Below are 14,059 nucleotides of genomic sequence, written 5' to 3'. Positions count from 1 at the left end.
ATGACATTTTCTTGAAATATATTTTTTATATTAATTAACCTAATTAATCTAAACCAGAAAAAATTATTGAAAAACTCAAAGGAAAAAAATAAAGGTAGCTCTACTGACAAAGGTTATTAGAATAAATTTTGGTATCTATACAAAAACTGTAGCACAAATATAATGACCTTTTGCAGGTATTTTTGCAGGCTTCTCTGAAAGTAAATAACTTCTGGATGTGTATTTGAGATTAAGGCCATATGGGGAAACTTTAGAATCAAGACCATAAAGGGAAGGAGTATTTTTCCAGATTAATGCTTAATATAGGCACCAATGAACTATAAGTTGCCCTAATGCAAAAGTCTATTAAGGGTCAAACAGCAAAAATCTCTCTCATCATCTGAATTTCAGTTCTTCGTGTTGGTGTTTAAGCAGCTGTTGTCCTTCATTTCTGCCTGTAGCTATTAATGACTTACAATTTTCAGACAGTTACTTGGCTACTGAAGATATTTTTAGGTTTTTTACAACTTCTTTTAAATGGCAGAGCAATCCAAGTAGATTAATGAAAGTAGTCAGGCCCCCTCAGTGGGGTTTTTTTTTCCAGTGATGTGTCCAGAAGTCATTGGAACTTTTAATTCAAGTAGATATTTAATACATCCCAGAATGGATACCAAGGGCAGCACAACAACAACCAAAAGGTTAGCAGCTGTGCATCAGATGAACTGCATCATGACCAACAGCAGCTCTGCAATGCTTCACAACAAACACTGCTGCTAAACAGCAACCTAAGATCTGATAAAATTTCTCATAAATTGAAGAAAATTAGTGATCTATCTTTGCCTTTCTTTAAATGTCAATGACATTTCTTGAGACATCTTTTTGGTGGGGAAAAAGGAGTTGGGTCAAGCATCCTCCAACTTGAGGTGACTGGAAAAGTGCATCCTCCAGTACAAAAAGAATTACCAATTTAAGGTTGTGAGTGGGGGGGGGGGGGTTGGTTTTGTAGATTTGGGATTTAACTCAAGGGAAGGAATGAGAATGAAAGCAAGTTTTGAAGAATGCAAATAAATCCACGTGAAACAAACATACTGAGTGCAAGCTCTCACCTAAAAAACATGAATCTCATCTGCACACAATCAGTCAAGACACCGATCATAAACATATTAAAGCAATATGAAATGTTACTCCAGAGGACTCTTATCTGAGTGGGAACATTTCTACAACAGTCAAAGAATCCTAAGTTTTACTTCAAATTGCAGCTACTCTCAGTTGCTAAGATACAGCCATCAGAATGTCACAAAAATTATCAGGAAAGACATTCTGAAGAATGAGCCTGAGAGAACTAAACACAGCTTACAATTTGCAAAGAAAAGAAAAAAAAAGAAGATAAATTAGTGGAAATATTTACTACAATTGCAATGTTCACCATTTCATGTTTAACAAACTCCATGTTCCCCATTCTAAGTAAAGGACAATTTATGCCTTCTACCTATGCTGAGCATAAAGCAATACATTCAGGGGGCAGTGGAGCTTTAAGAAAGCAATCAAGAATAAAGCCAAAGAGTTACCTCTGCGTTATTGTAAAAAGCTGTACTATTTTTTTCTTGCACATCTTCCCCACGTGCTGTGAAGAAAGTCAAAGGGTAGAAATCTTTGTGTGCTGGCTGCTTTCCACTTGCCATCAATTTGCCTTCATAGAAAAGTTCAGATGTATAACTGTAACGAGGCAAAACAGAATAAAATGTGGAGTCTAGATGTGAGCTCACTGATAAAAATGCAAATTTCTCTGATGAAATATACAATCACAAAATACTTCATAAGGAAAACAGGACCACTGTTTTGTATTCAGCATCTTCAAGTGATTCTCTGCACTGATGCTTCCATATTACAGAGTGGAGGCACTAGAGATATGCTTTTCCAACACTCTTTCTACACAGACAGCATTTTCTTCTGATCTAAAGCCCAATGTTACAAACATTCACACTAATGATTCACTCAGAAGTTCTGGTGGCTTGAAACCAGGCAAGAGGAACACTTCCTGTCTGGCACTGGTTATTCCCCAGTTGCTGGCTGGATGATGAGCATCCTTACACTGGTTAAGGAAAACAAATGTACTACAGATTTCATGCTCTATGCAGGTCAAATGTTCAGCTTCAAAGGAAGCTTTTCCTCCGTGACCTTCTGCAGACAAATCTACATTGGTAGTCATCACAAACACAACCAGAACATGTAAATTCTGCTGGCAGCAACCATTACAGAAGGTGACTGACTGGAAAAGAAATGAGGCAAGGAAAGAAATGAGGCGAGAACTACATTCATGGTGAAAAGTTTGGGGCAAAGAAGGCAAACTGAATGGAACAGGACAAAACGCCATCAAGAAGATTCCTATGGCTAGCACGACAAGTGCTGTATACTGTTGAGTGCACAACAGAGCTAAAGTAATGCATTGGCTTTCATTAATTAGTGAGTTCTGGTATAATCTAACTTTTAAGTGCACAGCTTCCACAATTAATGTTCTCTAGATACAGCTCTGTGGATGCAGTTAAGATGAATGCAGCCTGACATGAAGGCAACAAAAGCAGGACACTGTGCTGTCAGTGGCCCACTGCATTCTTCCCGGTTTCCAACTATATTAGCTTAAGCTGTAAAGAACTGGTCACAGAAAAGCTACAGAAACTGGACTGCTACCAAATCACCAAACAGCTGCAGGCCACTACTGACCCAAACTGGCTTTCATTGCACAGTTCTGAAGAATGTGTAGCTCTCCTGTGGATGGAGCTACAGAGGTCTACTGCTGCCAATGAGTAAATTAATTTATTCAATTAATTAATTTCTTCTGCAAATTAATTCTTAGTAATGACTTCTCATTAAACAATAAAGCACCCTTTCTACAAGGGCTGTTTTTTCCAATTACTGCGCCAAAGTCAGGCTGAACTAATGGCTTGTTCTTTCTGTAATTTCTTTTGGTCTCCTCAGTTAGGTAGGTATGATTAATGAGCCCACCATGAACCATCTTCCTGCACGTACTTCTGTCTTAAATGCCATGGTCCCATTTGTCATGGGAAATTCCATGTTCTAAAAAATCAGCAGGCTTGAAGACAGTCTCCCAACCAGACCACCGTAGGAGCATTTCACAGCTTCCACTTCACACAGTGATACTTTCTAGCCTAGCTTGCCATAGCCAGCCCACCATCTCCAGTGGTATCTCTGTAACCATCACCTCCTGTTCAACACAGCAGCACTTTCTGGGAACTCACTGTCTGAACTCTGGCTGCTGAAATGAATTTTAATGATCTTTCTGAGACAAATTTCATGGAAGTGATCTCTAACCAAAAGCTGAAACAATCCCTTCCTATTCAGTTTCTTTCTCATTTCAAACTCACAATTTCAAGATATGTGTAAGAATTTCTGCATTGCTCAGTCTATAATTACAAAGCCCATAAAATGAAGACAGATCAAGCTGTGTAACAAAATATGTTACACCCTCACTTTTGATTCCCCAGAGCACTTAAATACTTCTGCTTTTGCTTTGAACACAGTGATAACCTAATTAGCATGACTGGATACCAACAAAATATTCCTCAGTACATATTTGAGCCAGAATTTAAACTTTAGCATTTTTCCCCATGACTGCACTTACTCTTTCTAGCACAGCTCATGGATGAGCTCATTACCCTAGCAGCCATTAGTTTATCATAGCATAAAAATGCTAAGCCACTGATTAACACATCTTGAAAAAAGACAACAGGGAAGTAGCATGTCCAAAATTTGACCTGTTTTTTTCTGCTTATATCCACACATTCTTTCCATTGCACAGAGGTTATCAATCCAAGATCATCTGCTCCAATAATTCTAAAATTTTGAAACCTAATATACTGCATAATGGTTAAAAAAGGGAAAATTAGCTCTTCTTCGGCTTAGTGTGCAAATCTTGCAGCCACAACACCCCCACCCAAATGAGGGGTCTGTAAGACAACTAACTGAACCCCCGGTATCTCTTCTAGGAGACTGAATTCCAACCTAATAACAAATAATTATTCAATTAATTAACTTCAAAAAAACTAAGATTTCATTACAGAAACACATAAAGCTTCTTTCTTCATTCAGCTGTGCTTGGTTCAAGAGTTGTTCACTAACACCAGTCAAAGAAACACATGATACAGTGAAAAAGTTCACACCTACTTGATGATAGCTTCATGGGAGCGATAGTTCTCACACAGCAAGATCCTGCATGGAAATTCTGCAGGGTAGTGCTCATAGAGCCGATCGAGCAACGAAACATGAAGGTTTCTTTCCCTGGCAAATTCACTGTAGACAAAAGGACTGAGCTGTAATAGACACACACACACAAAGAAAATGTAACTAAATATGTGGACTTGGAATTTCATGCTCCTAACATCTGTGTTTTGCATAAAAACAAAAGTGAAACCTTGCTTTTACTACATTCATAATTGGAAGACATATACCATGGCTATTCCTACCGTAAAAGTGACAAAAGATCAGCATGCTCTTGAAGGAACAATAAAACATCCACTAACTAAAGAGGAGAGAACCCTTGTATCTAAGTTGGTTTTATTATTTTTCCTCTGTGGCTTAGAACCCTCGTATCCGTGGGGTTTTTTTGTGGCTTGCACAGGTGAGTGACCAAAGCAGAGAGCTGTTTGCCATAAAACACCAAAAAAAAATAAAACCCAAAACCAAAACACCAAAAGGCAAAAAGAACTTACAAAAAAACAAACCCCAAAACAAACCCAAACAACCTCCCCACAAAAATAACAAAAATTGAAAGACTAAAACAAAACCAAACAAGCAAACAACAAAAAACACAAAAAATCAGACAAAAAATCCCAACCAACCAAAAAACTTACCAAAACCCAAAAAGCCCCTCAAATCCCAAACTGCTTTGAATCATTTCATACCATTACTCTGTCAATCACTTTACACTTAAGTTACTACACAACTGCTACAGCATCTTCTCACCAAGCAGAAATCCTGTGAGTCTATGTTAGAGATTGAGATCTTCAAAAACTACAGAAATTTGGAGCAGAGGAGTAATTTCAACATAAAAAATACAAATATTATACATACACCCACTTTACATTTCAAAATTCTATAGCTCTTACCTGCATGTGGTCTCCAGCCAAGACAATTCTTGTGTTTTTATTAGCTAATGCCAGAGGCATAATAGTTTCACACTCCATAGCTTGTGCAGCTTCATCTAACAGAATGTGTGTAAAAAACCCTGCAAAAAACAGAGATATCAGCGAATAAATGAAAGCTGAAATATGATAAAATAAACAGTGATAACAATACAACAAAGTGTACTGAAAGTTCTGGGTTCTGACAGTTACTAAAACTATGGGGGGGGAGGGAGGGAATTAGTATGGTTTATACAAATTAATTTCTAGCCCCTAAACCACACTAACAATTCTGAAACCCATCAGATGACCAACAGTGGTCAACTGATTGCCAGACACACGAGCAGCAGCCCACAGATCTGCCTTTTAGTTCGGACACATGTGAAGTTAAACAAGCATTTCATCTGAGCTCTCCTTATTACAAGAGGAAATGTCTCTTGGCAGACTTCCCTCAGGAGGTTTCTCAAATCTGAAAATCTTTTCAGCACCCCAAGGCTTGAAGAGCTTAGAGCAACTACAATGGAAAAGACGTGACAGCACTTTGCTCTGCTCTGGTGACACTTCACCTGGAGTACTATGTCCAGCTCTGAAGCTCTTAACACAGGAAGGACGTGGACCTGATGGAGCAGGTCCAGAGGATGGTCATGAAAATGATCAGGGTGCTGGAGCACCTATGCTACAAGGACAGGCTGAGGGAGCTGGGGCTGTTCAACATGTAGACAAGGCTCTGGGGACACCTAAGAGCAGCCTTCCAGTACCTGAAGGGGGCCTACAAGGCGGCTGCAGAGGGACTGTTTCCAAAGATCTGCAGTAATAGCACGAGGGACAACGGTTTGAAATTAGAGAAGAGCAGATTTAAATTGGATGTTAGGAACAAGTTCTTTAGCATGAGGGTGGTGGAACACTGGAACCAGTTGCCCAGGGAGGTAGTTCAGGCCCCATCCCTGGAGGTATTCAAGGTCAGGCTTGACAAGGCTCTCAGCAACCTGATCTAATTAGTGGAGGATGTCTCTGCTCACTGCAAGGAGGTTGGACTGATGACCTTTGGAGGTCCCTTCCAACCCAAATCATTCTATGATTCCATGACTTCCTCAGGTACTTGAGTCTTACTACTATTTTATTTACTGAATTTCCCATTAGAATTGCACATCTACCGGAGAACATTGCTGGTTATGAGTTTTAAGGAAGGTCAGGGGAAAAAAGTAATAGAAATTGAAGGATAATTTAAATTCAATCTTATGATAATATTGGACCAAAAGGTTTGCTGGGTAGGTGGGAATCTATGCATTGGGTAACATGCACTCGAGAAAAAGAGTAAATTTAGGACAGGTATAGAAGAGAAGTAGATTTGTCTATTGAGATATATATATAAAGCTTTAAAATTAAGTATAGCTGACTTAGATACCATCCAGTTAAGGTTATATATACAAAGAATTTCATATAGCTGCAAACACATTACTAGGCCATGACTGTACACAGGTCACTGCCAAGGAAAGCAGGTTCTTCCACCAAAAGAACTGAAAATATTTACCATCAAGTCCATATTAGTTTTCTCTATTGCAACAAATGCCTAAACAAAGCCATAAAAACCTAGCCTTAACCTCTCCTTGTAAAGAAATTCCACATTCTCCAAAAAGCAGATGGTTTTCATTTGGAGACCAAGAAAACAATAATCCTTAAACAGCCTTTGCCCCCCAGAAAAGCTGTCTGATATATTCCAGTTTAGAAAACAACCCTACAAGTATCACGCTACCATTGCATGGGCTTGTACGTGTGGGAGTTGTTTGCCAAGCTAAACAAGTCACAAAACAAGAAAAAAAAAGCTCTCTGTATGTATTTATGCTTACATGCCCCACTGAGTAATGACCTTAATGAGCATAATATTCGAAGTCAGAAGCTCAAACAGAATTTTCCCTCTTGGATCTCAGAAACACCAGATCACAGACAGGGCTGATGCTTTATTTGATTTTTTTTTTTAAAGTAAGGAAAAAACAGAATAAGCTAAAGGTTAATTTAAATGCCAGCAGTTTATGGCTGTGTAATAAACATTTATTCACAACAACAAAAAAAGAGAAGATTATTTTAAGATGACCACTGTTTACGTGTATTTTTTAACAGTTCAAAGAATTGGGTAAGGATCTGACACTGGAAAGAGGAAGAGAACTCTGAAGCATGGACACTTCTTGCTTAGAAATGACCTTACCTGGTTCAAGATCCAGCTGGCAAAGATACTGTGATGTATTTAAAGTCACAACTACTACTCGTTGCTTAAGAATGTCTTCTTTCTGTGGCATCTGAAAGGTGGAATGTGTGCTTGAAATCAAACAGTACTGATGCACAACTGGGTGGACAGTCTTTACCCAGCGATTTCTGAAATATACCCTAGGAAAGAAAAAGGAGGCTTAGTTTCTCTGCAGCTTGAGCACAGTGACAGTTGACAATTTCAAATGTTAATACTCTGGTTTCTGCTAAATGAATGTAACCTTTAGGAAGCAAGCCATCACAACTATGTAAAAATACATCCTGAAATATGCTAAAATGTCTTGGATATACCTTTTGGTATTTGCTGCAGTGCAATGCTACATTCGACAGTTACCAAAGATTAATTCATGTATGGAAATCTGTACCTTTGGTTCATTCTGAGGGAACTGGGCCTCTTTAGCTTGGAAAAGAGGAGCCTGAGGGATGCCCTCATTCATGTTTATAAAGATGTGAAGCGTGAGTGTCAGGAGAGAGCCAGGCTCTGCTCAGTGATGTCCAATGACAGGACAAGGGGCAGCAGGGGCAAGCTGGAGCACAGGTTCCATATGAACAGAAGGCAAAATTTTTTCACTGTGAGGATGACAGAGCCCTGGAACAGGCTGCCCAGTGGGTTGTGGAGTCTCCTTCTCTAGAGACATTCTACATCTACCTAGATGTATTCCTGTGTGATCTGCTTTAGGTGATCCTGCCCTGGAAGAGGGGTTGGACTGGATGATCTTTCGAGGTCCCTTCCAACACCTAACATTCTGTGACCCTCAAAGCAATGTCTATTTCATTGTAAACTATCAGGAAACTCATTTTAAAGAGAGAGTTCATCAGCTGAAACATAAATATGGCCCACATATGGTCTTGGCAGTGACAGAGCAGCAGTGGTCTGCACATTTCCTTGAGTGCAACCACAGAATCTTTTAAAAAAATTAATTTCAAAAACCATTAATAAAACCCTGCACTTCCTTTTACACATACTGCTTGTCTTCTAAGAACCAAACAGGAAGCATATTCACCTTTTTACCATGCAGGGCCATAGTTATGAGTCACTGTATAAAAGAATGAGAAAACAGTGCCAAAAAGGATGGCTGAAGTCTAAAATCCCAGAACATTGTCAGCAAAGCACTGGACTTCAAATATCTTTTCATGATATATAAGATCATTTTAATCACCATGAGATTAATGATGACTTTTTCTTAAAGAGTGATGAAATGCTCTGGCCAGTCTAGCTAAATGGAAGAAAACCAGGAAAGACACAAAGACTATGCCCTAGAATAGACTAGACTAGAATAGAATAAAATTAACCAGGTTGGAAAAGACGTTTGAGATCATCAAGTCCAACCTATCATCCAACTCTATCTAATCAACTAAACCATGGCACCAAGTGCCTCATCCAGTCTCTTCTTAAACACCTCCAGTGATGGTGACACCACCACCTCCCTGGGCAGCCCATTCCCATGGCCAATCACTCTTTCTGTGAAGAACTTCTTCCTAACATCCAGCCTCAACCTCCCCTGGTGCAGCTTGAGACGGTGTCCTCTTGTTCTGTTGGTTGCCTGGGAGAAGATATTAATGCCACCCCGCTACAACCTTCCTTCAGGTAGCTGTAGACAGCAATAATGTCTCCTCTGAGCCTCCTCTTCTCCGGGCTAAGCAACCCCAGCTCCCTCAGCCTCTCCTCACAGGGCTTGTGCTCCAAACCCCTCACCAGCTTTGTTGCCCTTCTCTGGACGTGTTCCGGCAAGTCAACATCTTTCCTGAACTGACGGGCCCAGAACTGGACACAGTACTCAAGGTGTGGCCTAACCAGTGCTGAGTACAGCTGAGGAGCTGGATAATTGTGAATCTAAGTGCAAAGCATGATTGCACTGTCTGGATTTGGGATACCACACATCCACCCAGCTTTGAAAATTACAGCTCAGTTCTATACTACTAGGAGCACAAATTATTAGGATTATGACAAATTTGGGTTGTGAAAATCCAGCATTCATTCTGGCCAAGAAGCAATAAGCTGAATGGCTTTCGAATCTGACAACATACCTGGTACTTAATATCCAAAGGTAACTTAGCTAAGGCTGGGTTCAATGCAAGAGCACAAATCACACGCATGAGTCACTCTCACAACAACAACCTTCTAATGGTACCTCAAGGTATTTATTATCAGCCAGCAAACTCATAAGATTTCTTTGATAAACTGTTATTAAATCTATGTAACATCATAAAATCATGGTCCACTAGCCAGAACACGGTGGTAGGAGTAAGAAAACCCCTGCTCTGTTCATCCCAGACATTCAGTCAGCTTCCACAGGATTCCATGGGATTCCATAGGAGCCTACAGGAAAGCTGGAGAGGGAATTTTTGTAAGGGTGTCTAGACACAGGACTAGGGGGAATGATTGGAAGCTGTGGGAGAGTAGGTTTAGACTGGATCCAAGGAAGAAGTTCTTCAGTATGAGGATGGTGAGACTCTGGCACAGGGAGGCTGTGGATGACTCTTTCCTGGGAGTGTTCAAGGGCAGACTGATGAGCCCTTGGGCAAACAAGTCTAGATGAGAGGCATCCCTGTCTATGGCAGCAGGGTAGGGGAGGACAATCTCTGAGGCCCCTTCCAACCTAAGCCATTCTATGATTCAGTTTCTGAACTTTAGCTGAGGGCAGTACTTCCCCTACCAGCTCACAGGAGCACTGTGAGGATTAATGAGTTTATTGTGAGTTTATGTTTGTAAAGCACTTTGAGATTCTTGGATGAAAGGTGCTATTGAAATGTAAAATATTATGGTTATTAGACATTATTATACCATGCACTGTCTTTTATTACAAAAATTCAACGATGGGTGACTCACAGATTGGCTGACAGCATTTCAAACTGCATTGCTGCTTACCCAGTAATTTCTTTTATTTTGATGTGAGATCAAAAAGGTATCCCAGAGCTATTATTCACCACCGGCATAAAAACACCTGACAGATGTGACTACTTCGACAATGTCGTGATATAAGTAAGTCACACTGAACAAGCAATTGCTTTCTCAGGTGAAACTTAGGATAATTGAATCTCCTCTAATTTCATTACTAGGGTGAGGGGTTTTTTTTTCTTAAAGGAACACATTACAAAAATGGGGTTTACCAGTTTAACACAAATTGCAATGTTTCACCCTGCAACATACCCTTAACTACCACTACTTTTCTTCAACTTTCCAGGCACTATGCCAAAAAAGAAATTTGCCCAAGTATTTTTATTTTAATCACGTTGAGTATTTCCTATCTTTCACATTTTGCTTACATTTGATAAATTTCCATCAAAGTATATCACTTTGTACAGTAGACACCTTTCAGGATGGGATTGCTCCTAAATCATTTCTAAACGTTAATGAAGGGGCAAGTCTAGAGTCAGAACTTCTGAGGGAGGATAACCAGAGTTCCATTTGCCTATCTGTCCTACAAAAGCAACTTCTGCTTCTCATGACTCCTTACAACAAAGTGAATAAGGACTACATCTAAGTTCTTCAAAACTTCTTTTCCCTGTTTTGAACTGACAAACACCAGCTCCTCCCAGTTCTTGATAAAAAAACCTGGATTCTCCCTTCAGGCTGTGCTCCAAAGAACTCTTCCTAGACATACTCCAACCCCAGCTCCTCAGATTTCACACAGTTATTTCTCACCTGAAATCCCTCAAGCAAAGAGAACACAGAAGCTTAGAGGAAAAAAGAACCTAGCAGTCAAATTTCATCTTTCTGCTAAAAGACCATTAAAAAAAAAAAAAAAAAAGAAAACTCTAAAGTAGTCCCAAAAAGCCTGAAGAAAATTTTAGAAACACCTGATTTCCCTCTTCCATTTCTTTTGATCCACCTCCAAAGAGATTCTCATTCTCACAAACAAGTATCTTCCCTGAGATGCAGAAAACATGTGAAGAACCTCTCTTACAACCTGGAAGTTAACTTTTTAAATCCACCTTCCTTTGAGGGTAGCATAGGACAGAATGTAGAGTTTCAAGAAAAGGAATTAAGTGGCTAAAGAGGCCTTTATTGGACAAATTGAGATTTGATAAGATAAATTAATGCCATTTTCAGTACAAGAATTTCAGTCCAGACAATTTGGAAAAAAGGGCAATGGTCCTTTAAAACCTGCTGGGTTTTTGGATTGGAGGGGTTAATTCAAACCTTGGTTTGCTCCAGCTGATTAATTTTTATAGTCTGAGTATCTCCTGAAGCCAGCAGCCACACATTAAAGCTGCATGGTTTCAGGTTGCATGTAGTATTTCTGCATTTATATTACAATCATGATGATTCAGCTGAGATATTTCCAACAGAATCAGCTTTCTGACACTGCTGAACTGATAGTCAGCAATGACATGTTTAGGGATAGAAATATTAAAAATACAGCTAAAAGGATAATCATCCCCTCTCCTTCTCCACTAAGTATTACATACAAAAATAGGCTTCATGGATGCAGCTACATTTCAAATATGCACATAAAATAGTAACTGCAATAAACAGTAGATTCCTCAACCACTGTGTGCCCAGAAAGAGAGAAAGTGCTGCTGCTTCCAGGATTTTAGGAGATGGGGACAATCTGAGGTATCCAGCTACAGTGCTACCTCAGCAGCCTACCAGCTGCTGGAGAGACAGGGTAAAAAAACTTGGAGCCAATTAATAATTCTTACAGCTCTGACTCACCAGCTTAAGGTGCCTCATTCTTCACACTTAAAATCAAGCATCAGCATCTAAGAGAAGCTCTTCCTAACTGCAGGTTAGGGTTAGGTTTCTGTCTATCAGAAACCGTTCGGCATTAATTTACTTAAGCCTAATAGATTTGCTTCAGTGTCAAGTTCTTTCAGTAAGAGTGAGGGTTTGGAGTATGCCCCTAATACAGCTGAATTATCTCATCAAGCCCAGTGGCATTTATTTTTTTTTTTGGGTACAAATTTTTTTACAGGCATCAGGACAATGAAGATTTGGCCTTCAGGCTTCACTGATATTTTATTTAGGTGTGGACTCAACATAAATTCTCACTGTTCATTCTGACTTTGCATTTCCCAAAGGGCACAGAATGTTGTTTTGTTAGAGGGGAAAATATGAATTTATAACATGGTATTTAAAACAAAAATTCCAAACTCTCAGCTCCAAACTTTTGTGTGGTATCATTGACAGCAGAATTTATTTAGTGCACAGCTTAGATAAATTCGTGGAAATATATACATGGTTCTCAGAAGGCCGATGAGGTACTGGGGTGCATCGAAAGAAGAGGGGCCAGCAGATCAAGAGAGGTGATTCTGCCATTTTGCTCTGGTGAGACCTCACATGGAGTACTGTGTCCACCTCTGGAACCCTCAACACAGTAAGGGCATGGACCTGATGGAGCAGGTCCAGAGGAGGGCCACAAAGATGTTCAGTGGGCTGGGACACCTCTGCTATGAGGACAGGCTGAGGGAGCTGGGATTGTTCAGTTTGAAGAAGAGAAGGCTCCAGGGAGACCTAACTAGCAGCCTCCCAGTACCTGAAAGGGGCCTACAGGAAGGCTGGACAGGGACTGCTTACAAAGGCCTGTAGGGATAGGACAAGGGGCAATAGTTTGAAATTAGAGGTGATTTAGATTGGATGTTAGGAACAAGTTCTTTAGCCTAAGGGTGATGGAACACTGGAACAGGTTGCCAAGGAAGGTGGTTGAGGCCCCATCCCTGGAGATCTTCAACATCAGGCTTGAAGAGGCTCTGAGCAACCTGATCTAGTGAGGATGTCCCTGCTGACTGCAGAGGGGTTGGACTAGATGACCTTTGCAGGTTCCTTCCATTCTGTGATTCTATCACAAAGTGCTTTACAAAACACCTTAAGACAATCTGGGTTAAAATACAGCCAGATCAAAGGGGACTTTTAAAGATAAGCTGCCTTCTTTTCCTTGGCCAGATCTTCAGTGTCTGTAAAATGTCACATGGCAACTAAAGCCAACAAACCCAAGAGAATTTACACCTGTTGTAAATCTAGCCCCTTCACATAACTTCATTGGCTTCACTGGCTTCACTGACATTGCATAAAATATAAAGTCCAGAATGGCTTTTAATAGATAGCAAGTAAACACACAGTCATTTTCTTAGTAATATAATGAACTCACTCTCTGACATTCAGAAAATGATGCCCATAATCTCAATAAATATATACCAAACTGGCAGCATACAGAATATATTGTTGTTATGGGTTTCTGCCCATAAATAAATCCTCCTTAACTGTTTCTATGCAACTTTATTCTCCTTGCTCTCAAAGCTTCCATCTCTTCTGCATATTTTCCTTAACTGCTTTTCCCCAAATACCCATGGTAAATACATTTAACCACATATACATTGACTTCAAACTGGTTTAGCAAAAGAGGCCAAACTACTTGCACATGATTCTCTAAATATGTAGCTCCTATGACATCAAAATTATGCTTCAAATGAGCCTCAGTTGGGTTGCCCCAGTGTCCAAATTATCATTGTGTGAGTCAAAATGTTCTGGAATTAAAATGCAGTTCAAATTCATTTTATTTTATCATAGTAGCTTTTAGAGGAGCATATCAAAAGTTTGCTCATTAGGAAAGACACACTGATCAATAGAATAAGAAAAGCTTAAAAAAGGATGTCTTTAGTTTTATTATACAAATGACCCAAAATTATGTCAACAAAGTTTCACATTCCTTTTAGTCTCTGTTTTTAAAAGCACTCCT

General features: G+C 39.7%; 1 protein-coding gene across 3 annotated transcripts in view; it reads right to left on the bottom strand.

The window, feature by feature from the left end:
* HELZ (helicase with zinc finger) overlaps positions 1 to 14,059 on the bottom strand; it is an 86,158-nt gene that overhangs the window by 23,899 nt on the left and 48,200 nt on the right. For all 3 annotated transcript variants that reach the window (XM_068151116.1, XM_068151117.1, XM_068151118.1), the window contains 4 exons: positions 7,321 to 7,499; positions 5,103 to 5,221; positions 4,162 to 4,307; positions 1,548 to 1,695 (listed from right to left, as the gene is read on the bottom strand). In XM_068151116.1, the coding sequence (XP_068007217.1) occupies positions 1,548 to 1,695; positions 4,162 to 4,307; positions 5,103 to 5,221; positions 7,321 to 7,499 (592 nt within the window). The remainder of the gene's footprint in view (positions 1 to 1,547; positions 1,696 to 4,161; positions 4,308 to 5,102; positions 5,222 to 7,320; positions 7,500 to 14,059) is intronic.

This window comes from Melanerpes formicivorus, unplaced genomic scaffold (genome assembly GCF_026170545.1).
Source record: "Melanerpes formicivorus ecotype bairdi unplaced genomic scaffold, bMelFor1.0.p_v2 SCAF_21, whole genome shotgun sequence".
Classification (NCBI taxonomy): Eukaryota; Metazoa; Chordata; class Aves; order Piciformes; family Picidae; genus Melanerpes; species Melanerpes formicivorus.
The sequence above is the reverse complement of the archived record's forward strand: the minus strand, read 5'-3'. Positions and strand labels throughout refer to the sequence as shown.